Consider the following 25572-nt stretch of genomic DNA (forward strand, 5'->3'; position numbering starts at 1 on the left):
ACCTAGGAAGGGCTTCTGGGTTTCTCTTACATTTGTTCCAGCCACCATAGGGTTGCCAAGGTCACACACCACCATCCGGCTTGTATTTTCCATCTTGTACTCACAGCTCAGTGGACGTAGCCCCTGCAGTGGGAAAGAACACCAGCATGGAGTTCGGGGGGGGGGGGGGGGGGGCGGCAAATAAGTTACATCCTGTCACAAAGGCAACGCGGTGTGGGCGGCAAGCTTCCCTTGATTTCAAACACCTGTGTGGGCCACCGGGCCCAGGAGTTCACGGGTGACCATTAACAAGGAAGAGACGCTTGGGAGACAGAAAGATCAGAGTTTAATTTGAGAAGGAGGTTGGAGCGGTAAGCGCGATGTGTTTCACGGAGGAGCAAAACGCTTACCACGTGCAACAAGGAACGTTTTAGAAATTATTGGCACTATTGCTCATGTTAAATTTGGGCCAGGAGGATCACAGATGAGTAACCACCACGGAACAAATTTATTCTTGCCAAGATGAAATGGCGGCTATTAGCAGAGGGTATCGTATGCCTCGGTGACCATGTGCAAGAGAACTGCTCTGAACACAGAGTCCTACACACCATGGTCCTAATTTTGAGGCGACACAACGATCTTTGTTTGTTCCTCTAAATACTCAAGACGGGAAGAGAACGCTTTCGTGTTTCCCCAGTGCTTCCCGTCTCCCTTCTTCCCCTTATAGCCTGTTCTCATCAGAAAGTATAAAAACTCAAGTTTGAAGAGGCGTTTAGAGCTAGGTGCGGGACAAGTTCTCAAGGTTACAGCAAACAAAAGGGAGAAGTGAGGGAGCTTTATCTTTGAACTTCTTCCCTCTGCGTCAGGTCTCTCTCGTGTCTTGATGCTACTCCCAGCTGCCTCGAAATCCGCACCTTGCTGTCCATCCTTAGTCCCTTCCCATTTTTCAAAACCTGATGTCCCTGTGGCCCTGCTCCACCTCCAGTGATAGCTACAAACGTTCACCCCTTATTTCCCTCTAACTTACGAAGTGCCACTAACATGACCCGTCATCCTCATACCCAGAGATAAGCTGACAACAGGGGGACCTTCACAAGGAGCAACCTTTTGGGAATTTCCGCCCCAGGAGAGGTCCGTGGAAGGAAGAGCATTCTGAGTATGAGGACCATCTGTCCATCTGTCAGCTCTACTGAAATTTCATTTAAGGAAGTAATGTGAATTCTCATGTAAAAGTTTCAGAAATCACCCTCTATCCCATTCTTCCCACTTCATTGAGGAAAAACCAAGATCCAACACCAAAACAATGAGAAGCTAGACAAACAACCAGACATCAAGGTGAAAAATTTTGTTAATTTTGCCTCGAGAAAATTAACCTCAGGGGGACAGGGGTTTTTGTATCTCCTTTATTCCCAGTGCCTGGAGCCGTGTTGGGCACAGAGCAGTAAATGGTGTCAGGAGACAGCAGGAGCGGATCACACGCTTTGCTAAGATGGGGCTGAAATGAATGGAAACACAACTAACTATAAAATCCTCCCTCCTGGGGGCGCCTGGGGGGCTCAGTCAGTTAAGCGTCTGACTTCAAGCTCAGGTCATGATCTTGCAGTCTATGAGTTGGAGCCCCACGTCTGGCTCTGTGCTGACAGCTCAGAGCCTGGAGCCTGCTACGGATTCTGTGTCTCCCTCTCCTTCTGTCCCCTACTCACACTCTCTCTCAAAAATAAATTAAAAATCACACACACACACACACACACACACACACACACACACACACAAATCCTCCCTCCTGCAGTCAACCAGGTAGGAACACCCACTGAAAAGTCTGTTCAGAATGATCAGAAAGGAGCAACTGACCGATATCTGGAGGCACCTTAATATATGCTCTCTCTAAATAACTTGCATGACACATTAGTATCTAGGCAGCTAAGAAACATATTTTCAAAAAGCTGGTAATGCTCTCTCCTCTGAAAGATAGCATTAGCATGTATTTAAATTCTTTTTTTTTAACTTTTTTTTTTAACGTTTATTTATTTTTGAGACAGAGAGAGACAGAGCATGAACAAGGGAGGAGCAGAGAGAGAGGGAGACACAGAATCTGAAACAGGCTCCAGTCTCTGAGCTGTCAGCACAGAGCCCGACGCGGGGCTTGAACTCATGGACCGTGAGATCATGACCCGAGCCTAAGTCAGACGCTTAAGCGACCAAGCCACCCAGACACCCCTTTAAATTCTTAAGGATCTGTAACTAACCCTAATTGTACAGAGATGTTTGTGTTCAAATTATTAAGTCAATCCTGAAAACAGAAAAAAAGAACCCAGCTAAAACGTTTTTTAAAATGTCCACGAGCCCTTTGAATATATAATTCAAAGTTAGTTTCTATAGTAAATATTTTTATCTTATCTAAAGGTTAAAAGTTATATGTACATTTTTCCCAGCTTTCTAGAAATAGCTTTTTCACATCAATCAAAGATCTTTTCTTTCCCCAGTCCCTCCCACCCTTTTTCTTTTTTTAACCTTTACTTCCTTTCTCTGAGTGAGAGGAACAATGATTGTTTTTCTAGATATTTCTAGATTATTTTCCTTAGCTGTTCCAGGGACACTCTTGCTGTAATCCATTTATAGCTCTTAACATATTATTCATTCACTAAAAATATGTACTGTGTACCTGCTATTTACCAGGAACTGATAAAAACTCCTCGTCCTCACCGAATTTCCAATTACTGTAACAACCATAATAAGTAATCACAAGCATTGTAAAAAGCAATGGAAACATAATCAGTGCAGTTTCAGTTTTACGATAGGAGAGATTCATAGTGATAGAGGAGGTTATGCACTTAGATGTAAGTAGCAGATTGAAGGAGGTGACATCAGGCTGCTGGGGGGCAGTGCAGACCGGTGGTTAAGAGCACGGGATTGGAGGGGCGCCTGGGTGGCTCAGTCGGTTAAGCGTCTGACTTCGGCTCAGGTCACGATCTCGCGGTCCGTGAGTTCGAGCCCCGCGTCGGGCTCTGTGCTGACAGCTCAGAGCCTGGAGCCTGCTTCCGATTCTGTGTCTCCCTCTCTCTGACCCTCCCCTGTTCATGCTCTGTCTCTCCCTGTCTCAAAAATAAAATAAACATTAAAAAAAAAAATTAAAAGAGCACGGGATTGGACCCACCAGTGAAGTGTATGCCAGGCAACAGCTGTGTTAGGCATGTTAGTAAATCTCTCCTCCTCTGTAAGTGGGGGATACCGATAGCCTTGCTGTTTTGCTACAAGTCCGCTACGGAGATTAAGTAAATTAAACCCATATAAGATCTCAGAGCAGTGCCCAGCCCATCTCGATTCTTCAATACACGTTTGCAGCCTCAATCATGACTGAGCTGAGACTTGAAGGATAAAGAGAAAGAAGTGAGCTGGATAAAGGGGAGGAGGGAGTGGAGTTGGTGCGTCCGAGAGAATGAGCAGCAGCCACAAACTCTTGTGGCAACAGAGCACATGTGCACTCCAGGAACTGGAAAGAAATTCAGTCCTGCTGGCATGTAGGGTGCGGGGGAAGGGAAAGGATCCAAGCCCAGGGACGAGAGGCTAAAGAGGTGAACAGGGGTGACAGAAGTAAGGGCCTCGGTAGTTACTGAGGGGCTTTGGGCTTTATCCTCAAAGCAATGGGGACTTAATGAAGGGTTGCAGCAAGAGGGTGCTGTGGTCAGATTTACATTTTAGGGAGAGGACGACCCCTTGCAGAGAGGGGAGGGGAGGCAGGGAGATGGGGAGATTAGTTAGGAGACATTTGTGATCTCGGCAGAAGATCAGGCCAGCTCTGATGAAGGTGGTGTCAGGGGCAGTTAGGTGGAGAGAAGAGATGAACTGGGGACAGAGGTGGGCTGGAGAAACGAGGTGGCTCCTGGTGCCTTTCTCTGACACAGGCCATGGAGGCGGGAGAAGGGTGAGTCTGGGAGGTTGACAAATCTAGTTCTGGACACGCTGGATGTGAGGTGGCCAGGAGGCAGGGGAGGTGGTCCATGAGGTCCCCCGGATACCAAATGCATAGAGACAGAAAGCTGACCTGTGGTTACCAGGGGCTGGGGGAACAGGTGTTAGTGTTGAGTGAGTACAGGGTTTCCATCTGGGAAGATGAAAAAGTTCTTTGCTGGATGGTTTTACGTAAAGGTTGTGCAATCATGTGAATGCACTTAATCCCATTGAATGACACACTTAGAAATGGTTAAAATGCTAAAATATATTACATATATTTTTGCCATAATAATAATGCTAATCATAATCATCACATAAAGCACATAAGCCCTTATTCCTAGAACATTTTAGAAAAAGTCAGCAAAGGGAAGTATGAAGTCTGGCTCGGTGAAGGTTTCCAGAGAAGGAGATGGTCAGCATTTATATTTTTGAAATGATGAATGTGTTCAACAAAAGAATAACAAAACTTACAATCAGATAATCCTAATACGTTTTCCCCTGAGAGAAGATTGTCTAAAAAAAACCCTTGAGCTGAGTTCAAAAAAAAAGGTACGCAAACCTCAAACTGCTTAGAGAGAAAGAACAAATTAGAATGTGGCTTCAGTCATGCGAGATTCAAAGACTGAGCTAAGTCTCTGCCCAAGGGAAGCTGATGGAAGAAAAAAAGTTAAGGGGCTTATTTGAGACTGTGGACGATGTCCGTTGTAATGTTACAGCCAGAGATGGAAACGATAAGCGTTCTCCCATATTTTCCATGCAACCAAGTCCACGGTAAACTGGATGTTTTGCTAAAAGAACATTTTAGAAAAGACGCTTTGTTTAACGAAGTCGGGGGTGGAATGACACGAAGGAACTGAAATGAAAACATGAGTGAAGCCACGGAACATTTTTAAAAATAACATACTCGACGGGGCGCCTGGGTGGCGCAGTCGGTTAAGCGTCCGACTTCAGCCAGGTCACGATCTCGCAGTCCGTGAGTTCGAGCCCCGCGTCAGGCTCTGGGCTGATGGCTCGGAGCCTGGAGCCTGTTTCTGATTCTGTGTCTCCCTCTGTCTCTGCCCCTCCCCCGTTCATGCTCTGTCTCTCTCTGTCCCAAAAATAAATAAAAAACGTTGAAAAAAAAAATTAAAAAAAAAAAAATAAAAATAACATACTCGAGCCTCATTTCTTTGTTTGTTTACATAGTATTTGCATGTAAGTGTGTACAGGTGATATTTTTCCATAAATTTCTCCAACAGAAACTCGTAATGATTCTATGACTGTCAAAGATATGTGATGATCACTCACCTGGATTTCTTTATTTATTTTTCACGAAGAAGATAATTTAACCAACACATGAACCGCAAGCCTAGAGGGGTGAGTAGAGATTTTAATAATCTCTACATCTATAAATGCCTATGAAGTATCAACATCGCAACAGTTTGCTGACATTAATTTTTTTAAGTTATTGTCTACTTTTTTTTTTTTTTTTTTAATAATTTCTAGGGGTGCCTGGGTGGCTCAGTTGGTTGGCGTCCGACTCCGGCTCAGGTCATGATCTCAATAGCTTGTGGGTTTGAGCCCCTCGTGGGGCTCTGTGCTGACAGCTCAGAGCCTGGAGCCTGCTTCCGATTCTGTGTTCCTCTCTTGCTCTGCCCCTCATCCGCTCATGCTCTGTCTCTCTCTCTCTTAAGAATAAATAAAAAACATTAAAAAAATTTTTTTAAAGTAATCTCTACACCCAATGTGGGGCTCGAACTCATGACCCTGAGATCAAGAGTCACATGCTCTTCTGACTGAGCTAGCCAGGTACCCCTGCTAACATCTCTTGAGAGAAATCGTTTTTCATTAAATTATTTAGTCTTTATGGGGCACCTGGGTGGCTTAGTTGGGTATGCAACTGACTTTTGATTTCAGCTCAGGTCATGATCTTGTGGTTCATGAGTCTGAGCCCCATGTTGGGCTCTATGCTGACCGCGCTGAGCCTGTTTGGGATTCTCTCTGTCTTGCTCTCTGCCCCTCCCCCGTTTGCTGTCTCTCCCCCACACCCTCAAAATAAACAAACTTAAAATTAAAAAAATTATTTAGTCATTAGAATGTTCATACACCTCAAAGTATGTGGTATTTGGAAATTAACAGACATTTAACAAATAGTAGTTCAATGAACAAATCCATCGGCATGTCTTAAAGGAGTTCCCTTCGTGCCTCGTTCTATGTGAAGCACAGAGGTGGCCATGAGGAAATGTTAAAATGGGTCTCTGTCCTTGATTGTGAGTCTGTACATTTCTGAAAATGAGGGACTTTCCCCACTGTCCTGCAATATATTTTTGATGTGTTTTTAGACCAAGTGATTAAAAACACAGCAGAACCTGAGGATACCCTGAGTGGGAAGATTCATGTTCTGATAAAGGAGAGGAAAGATCGTAAAAAGCATTGTCAGTTTAATAAATGGTGGCATTGCCCGACCAGCAAATAATGACAAAGACCTGGCTTTTCTCGGTCCTGGTCCCAAAAAGGTAGGCCACGAAGAAAGAAAAATGAACGTGTTTCCTTTCCAGTGCCTGTCTCTGCTGTTATCAGTGCTCAGCTGGGATTGGTCAGACCTTCCTCTATAAGCAATAATGAAAACCAGAGCTCCCGGGACCTGCTTGAAACGAAGGGAACTAAAAACAAAGGCCTGAAAACAGCCAGCGAGGGTGGGAGTTAACAGGGGCGTCTAGCTGATAGATCGCATTAGTGAGATTCTTCTCTCAGCCAGCTGTATTCTCTTCCTTGCTTCAGCTCTCCATCTTTGCCCAACTGATCTTTGCACTATGGCCAAGAAAGATATTAATATTGCTTAAGACCACCTCCCCTTCCTGGCTCACTGCTATTATGATTAGCAAAGCCGGGTGCCATTTTGTTCTCCTTCATTTGGGAAGAAAGTCTCAGCTAAGATGGCTCTACTTAATGTTGCTTTGACTTCAAATATATACCTGAGTTCTTTCCGACTTCAAATACTGGGCAAGGCATTACCTTGTTGCTGCGTTCAATCCCAACATAATCTGCCTCTTCTGGTATCATCACGAAGAGTTCAGCTTCATAGGCACCTTCTCCTTCATTTCTTGCATTGATTACGAGCATAAGATGATTTTCATCTCCAATGATGACCTGATACTTATCTCTAAAAACGTAGTTTAAAAGGAATATTAGTTACCATACTTCTCTGGATTCGCAGATATTTTATCTAAGGACTTGGAAGGAAAGAAGGAAGATAGGGAAATATGAGACTTGGACAAGAAGATGGTTGGATCATCATGAGGGGGTGGTGAGAAGAAGTAAGAGAACCGCATCTGTATGGGCAGAGCAGGAGGAGATCCAGTGGTGTGCTGGTAACGCTGAACAACATTACCAAAAAAAAAAAAACCAAAAAAAAGAGTACCAATGTGTAGCATTTGCTCATTCCAGCGGCATAAATCCTCCCACTGTGGTCAATTTCAGGCTACTGACATACTTAATCTGCCAGAAAGAAATCCAGGAAATCGGATGATTGGTTCCCAAGCCAGAATAAGGCAGCCCTGGCATATCACTCAACACACCCGACAGGAAGGCGATGAGCAGTGGGTGAAAAGGCAGAGACGTTTTAGAAACGGACAGGGGGAGGTGTGGATGCCAAGAGCACCGTAAGAGGGAAGGAAAGAGGCAGATACAATAAAATCTCAGCCGGTGGAGGATTCTGAGGTATTTTGAGGAATTTTCCTTCTCTCCAAACCTCAAACTGAGCCGATTTTGCCACTTTTAACCCTTAATCAATCACAGCTGTTGTTTCGGACACTGGCTCAATCGTGAAGTTTGGGAAGAACATCCCCTAAAAAGACTGCCAAGCAGATTCCAAACACTGGTGGTGAGATGGGCCTTGGGTGGGTATGTGTTGGGGATGAGAAGCCTGAATCTGCTTTTCCCGACATAGGATGTTGTACATCTGACTCTTGTTTCTTGCCCTAACAAGATGCAGTGTAGTTACCAGTGCCAGACTGGTGACTCTCCATTACAGGCAACCGGAAAGACTTTTGATTCTTAATTTGACTTGGGGACACCTTCTGCCTGACTCCACAGAGTGCCATTAAAATAGTTGTTTCAGCAAAGTAAAAGCGATTACGGTTTGACAACTTTAAGGATGCTTTTGAGCCACGGCCCCCGCACAAGCTGGTTCGGGCTAAGGCGGAAACAGAACCAGCCTGAGTCTCTTGCACGCACGACTCAGGCAAGTACGTACAACTTGAATCACCCCCCCAGATGAGTTTACTTTGAACAAAAACATTTTTTTTTCCCGCTTTTGCTGAAAGATGAAAACAGCCCAAGTGAAATCTTAGGGTGTGTTCATTTCACACCAGTGACAAAGGACTGACCCAAACCACAGGCTGACCCGAAGTGTTGCCAAGCTCAAGAATTTCACACAGGGTATTTTTTTTTTTTTTTTTTTTGTAGTCGTTGGAAGTGTATACTTTCTCCAGAGAAGCTTTAAATAAACACCTGTATTCCATTAGATAAAACGCACAAGTTTATTTATTTAAACTTACGGTCTAGCTGACAGCTTCAGGTCAGGAATGCACATGTTGTCTTCTCCACAGTCCACCAGGATGTGAGCCTGTGTTGTGCAAACAGGCATCAGGAATAATCTCGGAAAGCCTGAATCACATCCTTTTTTCTTGACAACTATGAACGATTCCACAAATTAAACCAAGGCTTTCGTTTCTCTCTGCGTGAATTCTGCCCAGCTAAAAACCCGAAGCAAGGCAGTGATCTTCCGGTATAACTTCGTTTACATAATAGCCTGATCCCCACTCATTCGGAAATGTCCATAAAGAAGGTACTCGGGCAGCACTTTGAGGATCAGAGGCTGTATTGATTCCATTACAGCCACATTTTGAACAAATTAAGACTTGGTTGCACAAGGGGAAGGGCTTCCGAAAACACAGTGATGCAGCGTTTCAGGAAACACGTTAGGAAAATCTCCCAAACGTTACAAGTTTGTGTGTAGGAACGAAAACAAAAGAGGCTGGATTTGGTGTTAAGGTCACAGGAGCGCTGCCCAGGGCCTGACCGAGAATCAACCATCAAAGACCGTCGGGGACCTACCTGCTCGGTGACAGTGTTTTCCTTGTAGTAATTCAATATTGGTTTCACGTCCAGGCCTTCTTTAAAGGTGGATTCATCCAAACTGTAATTCAAACTAATGTTGATTGGAGATAATTTATCTCGGAATTCAGTTTCATCCTAGGGAAAATAATCACAAACGCAAGGAAGGCTCTGTGAAATAGCTACATGATGTTAGTCTGCGAGAGGCAGGCAACAGGTGACCTCAGTCAGTGGACGTGAAGGAGGAGGTAATTATCATGGCAGCGGGCTTAGGTACACGCTGACTGAGGTGGTATATAGGATTAATTAACACACGCTCGGGAACGAAACCGTTTAGACTTGTGGCTTCGTTGAAATAGATGCTTCTGGAGGCAGTTTTCAGGTTCTGCAGATCTCAGTGACTCACACAAATTGGTTAAATTGCAAAGGAAAAAAACATACTCATATACGCAATAAATGTCATGGAAAGTTTCGTGACTTTTTATTTTCATGAGGTTGGCCGCATTTAGGAGTCCTCTTGGGCTCAGGAGAAGGAAACATCTTGATTCTTTTCCTCTCTTATTATCTCTTTCAGCTTGCATGAACTGCAAAACACCTTCACCACCCTCGGAAAAAAACAAACAGAAGCCCTCCAGGGGAAGAGGGTCGTACTCCCAAAGGCCCGAAGGGCGGAGACAAAATAAGAAAGAGGATAACCCCACGACTGGTAAAAAAGCTGGGATAATAGTGTTATATATATTTCGGCTCTTTTATTCCACGGTAGGTCTTGGAGTTACTGTAAATATACATTTCTTTAAAAACAGAATTGTAAATTACTTTCAATAAAGGCATTGAATGCCTGAACGTTTTCCCAACTTGGCTCTGAAATGCACATCGATAACATCTGGCCAAGCATCCTCACGCAGGAGAAAAATTCAAATAAATTGCGTTTCATGTTTATGGTTTTTTGGGAGGGAGGCAGTGAGAAATAAAAACCACCTGAGTGAGTACTATTATCAGGCTAGTGTGCAAGACAGAAAGAAGCTTTGGGAATTAATAGCCACATGCTGTTCGGTCAGCTGAAGAAAAGCTCAAAAACGGAGCGTGTGGCCCTTAGAAGAAAGTTTCCTCCTATAAAATGAAAATAGATGTGGATCTCTGTGGACCCGAAGGATGGTCCAGTAGAGAAGAAAGGTTGGAATTGGAGTCTGAACGTTAGGAGGCCAGAAGGGTGATTCTGGAACACTCACTCGGAGGTAAACGACAAAGTCCTGGCATTGGAGGGATTTCTGCCGCTTGATGGTGAGAGGGAAAATGAAATGTGACTGATTGTTGTCAAGGAAAAGTGTGCGTTTGACGGCTCCTTTTTGTTTCAGAGTGTCCAAGTATACCTCGGCGGTCAGGCCTAAGGGACAGAAATAGAGCAAATATAATCAGGAAAGGCAAAGTATTCAGTGAATGCAGTGCTCGAATGAATTTCTATTTCCACTTGCTTATTCAGAAAACATTGTTTTCATAGTTGGGATCAAAAACAAATACACGAGCTGCAAAAGTTTTATAAAATACTCCCCAAGCTATGAAACTTGTTTTGTAATGGTTTGACACAGTCACTTCCCCCTCCCCCATGATGGTATCTGTTTTTATAGATAATATTAACACCAATTATTCAAGGAATATTTACAGAGAGGTTTCCATATATACAGTAGAAATCTTAATATTAGAAACGGGCTCATTGAAAGTTTTATAGGGTCTGCAGAGGAACGTTTATTGTTAACTTTTCTCAGTGTAGCATAGGAGTGTAAAAATGAAAACATGCTCACCTATTGTATTTGAAATGCTCTGGCCCGCTACTGAAGCACATACTTTTAAAGAAAAGCTACGGAAAATAATAGTCAATAATGTAAAGGTTAATAACATTTTGAATCTGAAATAGAAATCTTACTTCACCTCACCCCAGGTCAAATGAATACATCATTTTTCCTTTATACTTCTCAGTATACACACACACAACTAACTGAATATACATATATTTGTAAAAAAATACATACATACATATACACATATATACATACATATGCATACATATACATATATACATACATACATATATATATATATACATATATATATATATATCACCAGTTGACCATAATACAATTAAGACAACTAACATTAATACATAGGAAGGTAATACTTTAAAGCATTATTAGCAGCTGACTGATTTAATCATTGGATTAGTTAATTACTGGCTGCTTTGATTCAACAAATACAAATGAATATCGTCCATGTGCCAGGGAGGGAAGAATTAGTCAATGCAGCTGGGGAACAGCCAGTCATAGAGCCTGGAGATAAGCAAGAACATGACTCCATTTGAGGAACCTGAGGAAATTCAGTATGGTTGGTGCATTCGAGCAAGGCCGGAAGCTAGAGGAGGGGAGGCTGGTTGGGTTGATCTGTGGGGAACAGGGCTTTGAAAGTCATGTTAATCCTAAGAGGCACCGAGCCCTATGGGATGATTAACCCGCATCCCCCCCACCCCCCAGCTTAGGAGGAGATGGGGACCTGGTGGTAACTTGCTGGGTGTGGGTATAATTTGAGGCAGAGACATTCCAAGAGGGCAGGGAGAGAGAAGGAACATAAGGAGCTGAGTGTGGCTGTCTCAAGCTGGGTAGGCACAATGATATGGTGTAGAGAGACTATAAAAAGAGGGTTGATGTGCGTAAGAAACACCTTATAGTTTTGCTGGGAAATTGACCTAAACTCCAAAGAGATGTCTGCCATGGTTTGTAGGATGACCGGCACTCGGACCTGTTCTGTGGCCAAAGAGGGAATGAGAAATGGCCAGTTGTCTCTGCCTGGCTTTGCACAATGTGCTCACGTCCCTCCTGAACAATGGTAAGCCCTAACAGCCAGCATTCGGAATGGGGCTTTTTCACATTTCTAAGAAAGTAAAAATAGAAGAGACTACTTAACAATGATTTAAGGACACTCTTGATGTTTTCATTAATAAAATACTATAGTATAATTTGAATATTTCTACAGCATCCAAAAGCTGTAAATAATCCCCAATCATACTTTAATTATGTGTCAGCTTCCTGTGTCAAATATAATGAAAATGTGTCACATCTGGGACTCATCTATCTACCGTGACCTCAGTCAATGTCTCCCTTCAGGGTAAATAATTTGCCACATGCCATTAAGCCAATAGTTTCCTGAGATGTCTCTGCTATTACAAGTGTTTGTACCCCTTCCCCAGAGAAATCACAAATTCCAGCCCACCTCGACTTTAATTAGAATTATTTAAGAAAGATGAGTGGTTAACCATATCTTTAAATTCTGCAGCAGGTATGGCTTTCAAAACTGAAATATTTTCTGTGTCCAACTTTTTTTGGGAAGTACTTGGCTGTGTGTTAAAATCATAGACAAAGTTCATTAACTTTTACAAGATAAATTCCTATTTATAATGAGATTGTCAACTTAGCTACGTTAAAATAATTTTATAGATAGGATTTTGTTTGACATGAAGATTTCAAAAGCACTGGAGTTTTTGAAAAAGTAATAAACGAAACTATGAATGTGAACATGATTGTCTCTTTGCGAGGAGGTATTTGATCGACAAATGATGTTAGCAGCTGAGTTATGAATTATATCAGTTACCTGTCAGTGTTATTCTTAACTCCCCCTTTCTGTTACCTTCAAATCATTAACTGGATGACTGTAACTTTCTTTTTTTTAAATTTTTTTAACGTTTTATTCATTTTTGAGAGAGAGAGACAGAGCATGAACGGGGGAGGGTCAGAGAGAGAGGGAGACACAGAATCGGAAGCAGGCTCCAGGCTCTGAGCCATGAGCCCAGAGCCCGACGCCGGGCTCGAACTCACGGACTGTGAGATCATGACCTGAGCCGAAGTCGGACGCTCAACCGACTGAGCCACCCAGGCGCCCCTGTAACTATCTTTATACAGGTTTAAAATAACTGCTACAACTGATCGAGTTATTGTTAGTAGTACCTCAACCTAAATGTGCTAGTTTGTAGACGTCTTTCACAGAAAAGAGTTACCAAATCAAAATGTTCCAAGCCCCCTGGTTCTGATCTAAAAGGAAAACCTCAAAATTTTATAGTAGTGGACAAAAGTATTCATTCTTTTGAAGAAAATTTTTATTACCAGGCACCCAGCTGGCTTAGTCCCTAGACCATGAGATGCTTGATCTCAGGTCCTGAGTTCAAGCCCCACACTGGGTGTGGAGCTTACTTAAAAAATTTTTTAAAAGACCTAGTTTTATCAGGTGTCAGAAAATGTCATCCAGTTATAATAAATAAAACATTTAGAAAATTTTTATTACTGAAATATGGTAATATTTCAGTAATACAGTAATATGGTAATATCACATACAGTGTTCTATTTGTTTCAGGGGAACGACCCAGTGATTCAACAGCTCTATACATTACTCAGTGGTCACTGTGATAAGTGTAGTTACCATCTGCCACCAAACTTACAACAAAATGATGGACTCTGTTCCCTCTGCTGTCCTTTTCATCGCTGTGACTTACTTATTTTGTTAACTAGAAGTCTGTACCTCTTATTCTTCCTCTTCATCTATTTTGCTTATCTCTCCGTCCCTCCCTCCTCTCTGCCGACCACTTGTTTGTCCTCTGTATGAATCTGTTTCTGGGTTTTTTTGTTTGTTTATGCATTTGCTTTGTTTTTTAGGTTCCCCGTATGACTGAAATCATATGTTATTTGTGTTTCTCTGACTTATTTCACTCTAGGTCCATCCATGTTGTTGCAAATGGCAGAATCTCATTCTTTTATGGCTGAGTAATTTTCACCGTGTATCTATACCCCATCTTCCTTATCCATTCATCTATGGACACTTGGGTAGCTTGGCTATTGTAAATAATGCTGCAATAAACATAGAAATCCATATATCATTTCGAATTAGTGTTTTTGTTGAAGCATTCACTCTGAATTTAGCAAACTATATATTGTACGTAAACATACACATATATTCGCTATGTGTTTTATCTGCCAAAACATTTGGTCCACTCACGGTCTACACCTAATTATAAAGTACTCTTGCATTTTCAGGGAAAGCTGTGACCTATAATTAATTAGAGTTAAAACTGCAAACTTGAATTTATGGTCACATCCAATATGGTACATTAGTCTGAATAGGTCTGATTGGAGCAAAGACAACAAATCAACCCAGATCCCTCATCACATAAGTTCTAAAGGAAACTGACGTCTGTAGTGCTTCTAATATATCAGAAAGCCGGACAATACGTTATAAATCCTCTGACACCAGCCCCAACCCGATGTACAGTTGGAATAATGATGCTGTGGTATAACGGTGAGCGTAGCCATGCTTGATGGAAAAAGAATGAGGCGGATATGAAACAGGATTTAAAAGTACAAAGCAATTCAGTTTTCAGCCTACGCAATTTAATTCGATTTCAGTGACAGCAAATATCAGATTTTGCATAAAGGTAGGCATACTGGAAAAGGTTTCCTCAGATTTGAAAAGTGGATAGGGATGATCTTTTACATTTATCAAATGAAATATCTTACTAAATGCTTTTTATTTTTCTAATTGATTAGTAACACTATTAATATTTGTTGTGCCATTTTTTTTTTCTAATTTAGAAATACCAGTAGCGGATCGTTTATAAAAGGACACAGCTGTTTGAAAGACAGAGAAATTTACATTGGCAGACATGAAGAACTATTTCCCAGTCCGGGTTCACTCAAACAGTTTTCAGATGTAGAATACAAAGTTCGATCACATACAGACAAAACTACAAGAAAGCACATCAACAAATGCCTGTCAATTATTTTGGAAATACTGACCTAAATTCCTAAAATAAACTTACAAAGTGTCAGAGAAACACATTCTAGACTGAGCCAGCTGTTAACTTGCATCTTCTAGTACTCTGAGGCACCATTAATTCCAAATTTTTGCATGTGAAAATGAAATGTTTTGCAGAGAATGCATGCAATAGGATGAAATAAATAATTATAAAGACATATCCTATGCATTTTCCCACATAACAAATTGCATTTTACCTTAATATGAGGTAGTGCAATAAGGAAAATGGCTCATGAAAAGAAATATGTTCTTTTACATAATAAATAAATATATATAAGCATATACGTATAATAAATATATAATAAATATAATAAAGTAATACCCTTTCCATAAAACCAAACAGACCCCATCTCTGTTAAAAATACTTATATTTTATTTATTTATTTATTTATTTATTTATTTTTAAGTTTATTTCTTGATTTTGAGAGAGAGAGAGAGAGAGAGAGAGGGCACACGCCAGCATGAACAGGGTACAGGAAGAGGGGAAAAGAAAGAATGCCAAGCAGGCACCACGTGGAACCTGATGCAGGGGCTCGAACCTACAAACGCTGAGATCATGACCTGAGCCAGGAAACCAAGAGTTGGACTGACTGAGCCACCCACACGTCTCTTATTTAAAAACAAAACAAAACAAAACAAAACAAAACAAAACACCTAAAAATCCTTTAAAAAAATGATGTAGTTCAAAACAACACTTTATATCAAAGTGTGCCACACACAGATACTTCAAAGAATCCAGCCTAGGGTCCATTCAGCCATGAACCGGGGAACACCAGACTCTTTGGGGAACTGAAGACTTAACACTCTTGCCCAAGTAGCTCCCACAGAACATTTCAGTTAATCACGCCAGGGTAAGGATAGATGCTGACTCTTCCACATATTTTCTCAGATCAGGTTTTCATTATAATATTTTATGGTTTTAAACCCTTTGAAAATGTGCTCAGGGCACTTCCCCGCTCTGTCCAAAAACTGGCAAAGGAGAGGGCATGCCTCGCAGAGTCCTTTGCCCAGCAAAGGACATTCTTCAAAGACTGTTCAGGGTCCCCCTCACGCCCCACCCTCCACCCACGATGGCTTTGACTCTGGTATGAGCTCCTGTCAAAAGGCCATCAACAACATGCTGAGACTGGCTGGAAAGAAGTTCTCTGAGTCAACACTGGTTTGTTGTGCCTCTAACAATTCTCAGGAACTGAACACACTGTCTGAGTTCGACCACACCTTCTGGAAAATGAGGGCAAATCTCAAACACTCCCAAGTATTTGTTGATTTTTCAGAGGCTATGCCCTGTTGGCATTACCCAATTAAGACAGACCTCTGACCCTTGAGGACCTACATACTGAGAAACAAAGTGACATGTTCCCAAGCCGTGTTACAACTGAATTCCATTTGTACTTCCTTCAGATGCCTGGCAAGATTGAGAAGGAACACTTCCAGAAGCCATGTAAGTTGTGTTCTCCTATGGCCCACCAAAGGAACCGTAATTTTACTACTATTCCTGATAATGTGATCACAGCCACAACCACAGAGTTTAGAGCAGGAAAATCACTATTTTTATAATGTTTACCTCCTGTCAAATTGTGCGTGCTAAATCATGAAACTGACGTGTGTTTTCAGCATAGGAAACTGAGTAGTTTCGCTAAAGCCTGACTAAAAGAGAGAGACATATATGTCTGGAAAGGGGTCTCCATAAGCATACACAAATATGAGAGTCAAGGTATTTTCTCCTATTTGCAGTGCGGTTAATATTTATTTCAGCATGCAAAGAATCCAAAAGAGATCACCAAGATTTGTTACACTGGGAATTTTCCCAAATGTTTTTATGTTTCTCCTTTCACCTGGAGCCTGCAGACTGGGGAAGTAGCCTTCAGGTGACAGGTTAACAACAAAAGATCAGCATTATGTCCTAGATCCTTCTCTTTTTTTCTCCATCTGTATTTATTTCTATCCCTATATGTTGAAAAACATGAGTTCGCATTCAGGCCTCCCATTCCAGCTTCGCACCACAAGAAATATTCTAAATTCCCTCCTTTCTGTGTTTGTACCTTTCTTCTCCCATGCTGAGAAATATTGCCACCATTGTCCTCATCATACTTACTTACATCGCCAATCTCTCTGAATATCGTTATCTTAAAAAAAACATTTCTTGAGCATCACTGCCACACACTGTTACATTAGTTTCAGGTACAGGGTTCCACGATTTGACAAGTTGATACGTTACGCTCACCAGCGTAGAGCTACCATGTGTCCCATTACACGGCTCTCACGGTCAATATTGTTGACTGTGTTCCTTATGCTATGCTTGCACTCCTGTGACTCACTCGTTCCGTAACTGGGGGCTTGTGTTGCCATCTCCCTTTCACCCCTTTTGTCCAACACCCCCACCCCCTTCCCCTCTGGCGACCATCGGGTCGTTCTCTGGATTTATAGTTCTGATTCTGCTTTTTGTTTCTTTGTTCATTTCTTGTAACGATTCCATTTACGAGTGGAATCATGTGCTATTTGTCTTTCTCAGCCTGACTTAATTACCCTCTAGGCCCATTCATATCGTCTCCAATGGCAAGATCTCATCCTTTTTTACAGTTGTGTAATATTCTATCGTATATATATATATATATATATATATATATATATGCGTATATTGTAATATATTGTAATTTTGTACATGTAGCAATATATTACATATGTGTATACAGCAGGAATGTGTATGTATGTATACACATCACATTTTCTTCGTCCATTCAGAAAGACTAACTCTTTGCCACTCAGATTGGGTGCGCAGACCCACGGCATCAACATCTGACTGGAGCTTTTCAGAAATGCAAAGTCTCAGGCCGCACCCCAGGCGTTGCATTTCCCGAGATGCCCGGGTGATTTGAATCCACAGCGGAGTTTGAGAAGCGGCGGACTAACTCACCAGGCCACAGGTGACACAGACTCCGGAATCTGGCATGTTTTATTTTCCAGATTGATAATCATCGGGTGCAGCAAAAGCTGGGCATCCACAGTCACGACTGGCCTTGCTCTGCAGGGAGGAAACAAGAGGTTTCGATGAGCCACATGAGCAACACTGCACTTCTAGGGACCACTGCCAACGTTCCCAGCCTTCAGGCCAAGAATTTGCCTCACTGCATCAACAGGTGGGCTCCAGACTTAACTAATTACCTTAAAACACATGTCGTCGCTCATGACTCCAAATGAAGGATGCTATGGGCCCCATCAGGCAAAACTGTGTTCACAGACTCGCTTTGTTTATGGAGGGGGCTCAGGGTATTTGGTGCTATTGCCATGCACTGCCTCTCTGGAATCTGCTCTATTCCTATCGGAGCAAATGCGTCATTCTGCCTTCACTCGTGACTGTAAGTACTTGAGTTTTGCAAATTCTCTCATCTTATGGGCTGATGGTGTTTTATTTTGATTGATAATGTTCTATGCAAGCTTTGCAGATTTAGCTAGACTCATAAGGGTGGGTTGACAAGATCATTCTGGACTTCACGCAGAGCAGTGGCTGTCGATCCTGACTGCACAATGTAAGCATTCCAGGAGTTTCCAAACAGGTAATATGTCCAGGCCCCACCACAGATGAAGTGCATCAACTCCTCAGGGGGTCAGGGCCAGTCACGGGAATGTTAAACAAACTCTCCAGGTGGTTCTAATGCTCGGCCAAATTTGAGGAGAGGGAGGAATGTAGAGCAAATGGAGTTCTGCCCACCCAGGTGAGGCTAAGCAGAGACGCAAGTAACTCATTAGGGGAGGGGACAGGGCAAGTTTTGAGCCTGGGCTCCGAGATACGAGAGCTAAGAGCCAAGTCCCCAGATGACAACAAGAAATGATGTCGCGTTGGGTAAGTTTTCCTTTGACAGGAGGGAGGGCCGTGCCTTGGGACAGTGTGTGTTCATGATTATCACAATGGGCCCCACCGGGAGTTTACCCTACACTCCTTACCTCTACTTTGTTACATAATTTTGTTTTTAATATTGTGTTAGCTCCAGGCCTTGAGAAAGCAAGACAGTAAGACCGAGTAAGACATGCCCGGAGTTAGACAACCACTGGGGCAAATACCTATGAGGAAAGACAGGGAGGGAGGGAGAAGCCTGGCGGCCAGGCGTCAGTCTGCGAGGCAGGTAAATAGTAATCTTTCCCCATGGGTAGCCCTCCTCTATAAGCACCTTTCAATGCGTTTTCAAAGCAAAGAGAAAAATTCAAACATAGCGTATCGTTTTAGAAGTTCTCCTAAGATTCATATCTTAATTTAACATTATGTGAGTAGGGGCTGGAAGTCTGGTCATAAGGTATGAGAATAAAAAGACAGAGAGATGAGGGGCGCCCGGTGGCTCAGTCAGTTGAGCGTCCGACTTGGGCTCAGGTCATGATTTCAGGGTTCCTGAGTTCGAGCCCCGCGTCGGGCTCTGTGCTGACAGTTCAGAGCCTGGAACCTGCTTTAGATTCTGTGTCTCCTTCTCTCTGCTCCTCCCACGCTCTATCTCTCTCTCTTTCTCTCAAAAATAAACAAAAAAATACAGATGAAGGAAAGCAATTGAGAGCAAAAATTCCTCCAAACTTTAAAAAGAGCATCTACATGTTCTCCAAAATAAATAGTTGGGATGTACTCTGTAAGGCAAAAAGAAACAATGAAAAGAACACTTGCATACTGCAAAGCACGTACCTGTAAACAGCTACTTTTCCTGTTCCGAAGGCACCTACAATCAAATCTAAAAAAAGACAAAAACTCAAAACACATGCATACACTTTACAGAAACAATCTTAGCTCATAATCATAAATAGCATATTTAGCACCCCAAAATGCTGATGGTAGAGAGTGAAGCTCATCAAATGAGAGCGGCAAACTGCACCGTCCTGAAGACATTCTGGAAAGGATGCTGGAACATCACTGTAACCCAGGAGGACACAGAGACCAGTACCCTTCTGGATTTAGGAAGGCCAACTTTCTCGAAGTGCTTTAGAAATCCATCATAACACCCTTTCTCCCATCCTCTGGACTTAAGACCTACGTGTGAAGGAAAGCAAAAGGGGAGAAAACTGGTGCCTAGTGCCTGTATATACCAGGCTTGTGACACACATTGTTTTCCAATTCCTTCCCAGCACGTGTGAGGCAGGTACTATAACCCATGAAGCGATACATGTTGACTGTCAGGTTGACACAACCATTCGCTCTTTAGGAATAGAGTGGATGGTGAATATCCTCTTGGCACAGCGATTAGTAGTTTATGAAGTAACCGATGTGTCATTATCACGATCTTAAATGACAATAACGTTGGTAGTAATAAATAGCACGTGCTGAACACTTCCTCTGGGCCAGGAATTCTTCTGAAGGGTTGACCTTAATGATTCCTTGCCACAAGTTAGGAAGTCTCTATAATTATTAGCACAGTTTTGCAGGTGAGTAAATTGAGGCTTAAGAAGGCGAAACTATGGGGGCGCCTGGGTGGCTTGGTCGGTTAAGCGTCCGACTTCGGCTCAGGTCATGATCTCGTGGTTCGGGAGTTCGAGCCCCGCGTCGGGCTCTGGGCTGATGGCTCAGAGCCTGGAGCCTGCTTCCAGTTCTGTGTCTCCCTCTCTCTCTGCCCCTCCCCCGTTCATGCTCTGTCTCTCTCTGTCTCAAAAATAAATAAACGTTAAAAAAAAAAAATTAAAAAAAAAAGGCGAAACTATGAATTCACTGGGGCTGGTCTACGGCCGTGCTGAGTAATAGAACAAGCTTAGGTGGTCTGAGGGGTAATGTTCACACTGATCCCAGTGATCGGCTAATACACAGGTAAAGCAGTCTGTGCTTCTAAGTCTAATGTATCATGGTTATCCTTGGTAGAGGGCAACCAAACAAAAATAAAAATGACAGTGGCTGAATCTGCGGAGCAAAATTTAGATGCAGATGTGAGCAAACAGGACCTGGTAGAAATAATGGCCACAGAAGGAAACTTGCAATAGTTCAGACCATAAGGGGTTAATCCTAGCAGAACAGAAATGAAAACACACACACACACACACACACACACACACACACACAAAAGGAGGGGAATGTATCTGGCCGATCCATATGGAAAACCGATCATGGAATTAAATGGGTTTAACGGACTTTGCAGGAAAATGATTTGTAGACACTCACCTTTCCTGGATGTAGGAGCAACATGGGGCTGTGAACAGGGATGATTCCTCTTGGAGGACGGAAGTGCCCTGGCCTGAGCCCTCAGCTAATGATGGATGGATGCTGATGATAATTGGGGACGCCCACTTCCTCACCCCTCCAGTGGGATAACTCTGAGGCATCTTCTGCCCCGTCTCCCACATGTCCCCAGCTCCCGCTGTCCACCGAATCAACCTGCTTCATAAGCATCTTTATGGTGTTCTCCCTTCCCACGGCCCTCTTCCCTCCTGCCTTAGCAACGTTTCTTGGAACCACTTTTCACATAAACTGCTTGCTTTCCAATCCTTGTCTTAAGGTCAGTGCTGGAAGAACCCAACCTAAGACAACAATAATTCTTGTGAAAAATGTTGGTTTTTCAAAAAAAAAAAAAAAAAAAAGAAAAGAAATGGACTCCGACATCTTCAAGGTTAAAACCACAGTCAAAATGCCTCGTGTTTTATAGCCACAGAATCCGATTCAGATAATAGGCTCAAGACTCCAAAAGCTCCGCATCTAAAAAAGTGTGCATGCTAATGTTCAGAAAGGTGAAATGAAGGTCGTCTTAAAGGATTCTGTTATTTGTGAGATTAAAAGACACAGATTAAAAGAAAAAAGACAATTTGGAGGCGCCTGGGTGGCTCAGTCGGGTAGATGTCCGACTTTGGCTCAGGTCATGATCTTTCAGTTCGTGAGTTCGAGTCCCGCGTCGGGCTCTGTGCTGACAGCTCAGAGCCTGGAGCCTGCTTCAGATTCGGTGTCCCCCTCTCTCTGCTCCTCCCTCGCTCTCTCAAAAATAAATAGACATTAGAAAAAAATTTTTTAAAGGAAAAAAGACCATTTGACAACTGTGGCTCATGGAATAAAATAGCCTTTTCCAAGGATCCAAGTCTTTGAAAGCCAGAAACCAAAGTTTCTGAGTCTACCACTTTTAAAAATTTTATCAGAATTTCAACTTTTTCAAGTATTTTCACATATATTTTTTCTGTTCCCTTCTTCTTTTCTAGCATATCCGTGCATTTCTGCTATGTCAGAGGAAAAAAGAGTTACTGATTTGAAAATACAGACTCCAGTATTCAGACAAGTGTGGGCCACATGGTCCTCAGGGTGATCTCTATTTGTTGAAATGACACCAGATGAGAGTTCTACTATGAAAAATGACTCAAGAGGAATTGTGTGCTTTGTTTTTGGCTCCAAATAAGGTTAAATATTAATATGCCAAGATTAGACATTTTATAAAAGATGGGTTTTAAGAACGGACTGTCCAGAAATGGCCAAGAAAAAAAGACGAGAAGCTCTTCCAAGGCAAGAATCTTTCTTCAGGCTTGCACATGACAAGTACTTCATGGGATGGTACAGGTTGAAATAAATGAAGATAGAAATAATTTTGGGCTGCACAGCACCAGGTACAGGGCCAGATTTGGAACAGGGACTTTATAAATGCTTGAACTAGGAGAATAAGTAATAATGAGATAATATACTAAAGATAAGAGAGATGAAGAAGTGTAACAGACTAGCTAATGGAAAGCAACGGTTAAGTTCTGCTAGAGTTTTGTGTAGGTGCGCATGCACATGCACGCACACACACACAGAAGCCCCAGCCAGATTCTAGAAAATTCCAGAAAGCGGGACAGAAGCTGCATCATGACTAGATCATCGTTGTAGACAAGAAGGTGAGAAACACCGTCCTGACAGTAATGAACAAGAGGCCTTTCCTTTAGGAACTTTGATTCATTCCTGTGCCTCAGGGTGGGAATTTTACTACTCTGGAAAAATAAATTAACTGGCAAAATAGGCCACAATTTTCTTCGGGAGAATGTGGCCACAGTTATTCAGAGACCAAGAAAGCAGTTATCTACCAGGAAAGTATGTTTGCCTTTGGAGACACCATCTTGGTATTGTGCCTGCTGGAAAAGGCTGGAAACATTTAGGCTCCGGACCTTAAAATTCTGGGATCTCTGTAGGGGGAAGAACTGATCTTCCAATTTTTTTCTAACCGATTTGTCCTTTCAAAATATGGGATTTGTTTTAAAAAGTACTATGCAGTTTCCACATATGTGTATATGTATATATACACACACACACTCACATATGCACATATTATCCTTATATATACATACATATATTGATGTTTGTTTATATATGTACACACATATGTATGTATATACATACATCTATGTCCACACAGATATACATGTGGGTGTATATTATATATATATATGTATATATATATATATATATATGCATATATATGTGAACACATAATTTTTTTTAACCTTGTGTAATCTCATCATGCTTAGGAATTTAAAGGACAATTGGAAGAAAAAGTAATTTGAGTACTGACACTTGTATTCATAACTTCTTCCCTTTGAGATAAGAGGTCTTATACTATTATGTGATGGATATTCTCCTTTCTTCTAGAAACTTCTTAGAGGCAGATTCTGAAAACAAATTAAAAATTTTGCCTTTCTTTATATAGAGACACAGCCATTTTTTTTTTCTTGAAGAAACAGCTGGCAACTAAAATAGGTTCTTTCCCCTTAATCCAAAACTGTTCCCCAAATGCTGGAGTCCTTTGTTATCACCTCACATTGCCTGAGAAACTTAGTTTATTTTCCTTTTGGCTTTTGATGAAACAGCTGAGTACTTTTAAGGATACAAGAAGGGGGACATTAGCATGAATGCAGGATCAGTTGGCAAGAAAAAATAACCCTAAAAATGTGAGGTCGTAGGAGATGTATTACACCTCCGGTTTGCATTTTATTTCTCCGCAATTATGATTATTAAATGAGGAAGAAGAAAAGAGCCAAACTTCTAAAGTGGTACTTGGAAGGAAATTTTAGAGGTGGAAGACGTTCTACGTGAAAACATCAGCTTGGTTTTGAGTATGGGTGTAGGTGGGCAGGAGGGAGTGGAAACTTCCTAGAGGGGACAGAGGGGAGTCGGTGGGAGGGCAGACAGCAGGAAGAGGAGTGACCCTGCTGTGTTAAAGGATCACCCAGAATCCTTTAGTAGAAGTCCTCTTGGCCGTCCAAGTGCCACCATTTCACAAGACGTGAGCCTCTTACCAGCCACCTTCTCACTTTTCCTTCCCACACTCATCTTGTTGAAGAATGTACCAATGCTTACGAAAATGCCATCAGACCACTCTTTTTATGGTTTGGAATTAAGAAGCATTTACTATTTTAGAATAATTCTGCACAATGAGAATTGCCATAAAGAGCTTCCAGGCACACTTTCTCTCCATCTGTCTCAAAATAAATAAATAAACTTAAAAAAAATGAAAAAAAAAAAAAGGAGGGGGGGAGCCTGGGTGGCTCAGTCAGTTAAGTGTCAGACTCTTGGTATCAGCTCAGGTCATGATCTCACACTTTGGGTTCAAGCCCCGCGTCCAGCTCTGTGCCCACAGTGCAGAGCCTGCTTGGGATTCTCTCTCTCCCTCTCTCTGCCCCTCCCCTACTCTTTCTCTCTCGTCCCTGCCCCCCAAAATAAATAAACTTAAAAAATGATAACTTCCAGACAATTGAGAAATATGGGAACATACAACCAATAGTTGTATAAAAAGATTACAATTACTCAAGAGAGAAGGCTTCCTCAAACGTGACCAAAACAATGTGGGAATCACAAAGGAATTTGAAAGTGTAAATTCTTTTGCAAAAAAAATCGAAGCAGGGTCAAAAGAAACAGGAGAAGATGTTTACAATGTATATGCTTGATCAAATGTGAGTATTTTTCAATGCTTACAAGAATGTCTGGCATGGAGTGAAAAATACATAGTAGTTATTATTAACCCCAATTCATACTACACCCATAGAAATTAATAATAAAGCTATAAATATTCTAGTAAAAAGACCATAAAGAGGCAATGTACATAAAGATAAATAGCTATAACCAACAAATCTATAAAAAGATGTTCAGCCTCATTCGTCAGCAAAGGCATCCAAAGGAAAGGGACAATGAGGTATCACTCTGACCTTTTGATTGGAAGATATGAAAGGTTAGTAGCAGGCAGTGATGGGTGGAGAGCAAAGGACTGAAGTCATGCTGTCTGTGGGAGGGAGGGTAAACGGGCACGATTTTCTTGGGAGGTAGTTTGCAGAGGGCTGTGACAATGCAAACTTTTGACCCAGCATTTGCACTTCCAGGAATATATATATATATCCTGAGGATATATTGGACAATTGTGCAGAGATGTGTCAGACATAAGCTAACTTTATAAACTATTTATTATTTAAAAAAATTTTTTTAATGTTCATTTCTGAGAGAGAGAGAGACAGACTGTGAGCAGGGGAGGGGCAGAGAGAGAGAGGGAGACACAGAATCCGAAGCAGGCTTCAGGCTCCGAGCTGTCAGCACACAGCCCCATGTGGGGCTTGAACACATGAACCGCGAAATCATGACCTGAGCCGAGGTCGGGTGCTTAACTGACTGAGCATCCAGGCGTCCCTATAAACACTTTAAAGATACAAATTCCTTTGCTGCAATAACTCCAAGAGATGCATCCTTTAATTATTGCCATTTCAAAATGAGGAAAATGAGATACAGAGAAGCTGAATACAGTA

General features: G+C 42.0%; 1 protein-coding gene across 2 annotated transcripts in view; it reads right to left on the reverse strand.

Moving 5' to 3' along the window:
- Positions 1–25572, reverse strand: part of ITGA8 (integrin subunit alpha 8) — a 188653-nt gene that overhangs the window by 58375 nt on the left and 104706 nt on the right. For both annotated transcript variants that reach the window (XM_049624653.1, XM_049624654.1), the window contains exons 14-21: positions 19538–19583; positions 17789–17896; positions 10827–10882; positions 10257–10411; positions 9028–9165; positions 8469–8536; positions 6925–7072; positions 31–123 (exon numbers count right to left, since the gene is read on the reverse strand). In XM_049624653.1, coding sequence (XP_049480610.1) covers positions 31–123; positions 6925–7072; positions 8469–8536; positions 9028–9165; positions 10257–10411; positions 10827–10882; positions 17789–17896; positions 19538–19583 — 812 coding nt within the window. The remainder of the gene's footprint in view (positions 1–30; positions 124–6924; positions 7073–8468; positions 8537–9027; positions 9166–10256; positions 10412–10826; positions 10883–17788; positions 17897–19537; positions 19584–25572) is intronic.

Source organism: Panthera uncia, chromosome B4 (genome assembly GCF_023721935.1).
Source record: "Panthera uncia isolate 11264 chromosome B4, Puncia_PCG_1.0, whole genome shotgun sequence".
In the NCBI taxonomy this organism is placed as follows: Eukaryota; Metazoa; Chordata; class Mammalia; order Carnivora; family Felidae; genus Panthera; species Panthera uncia.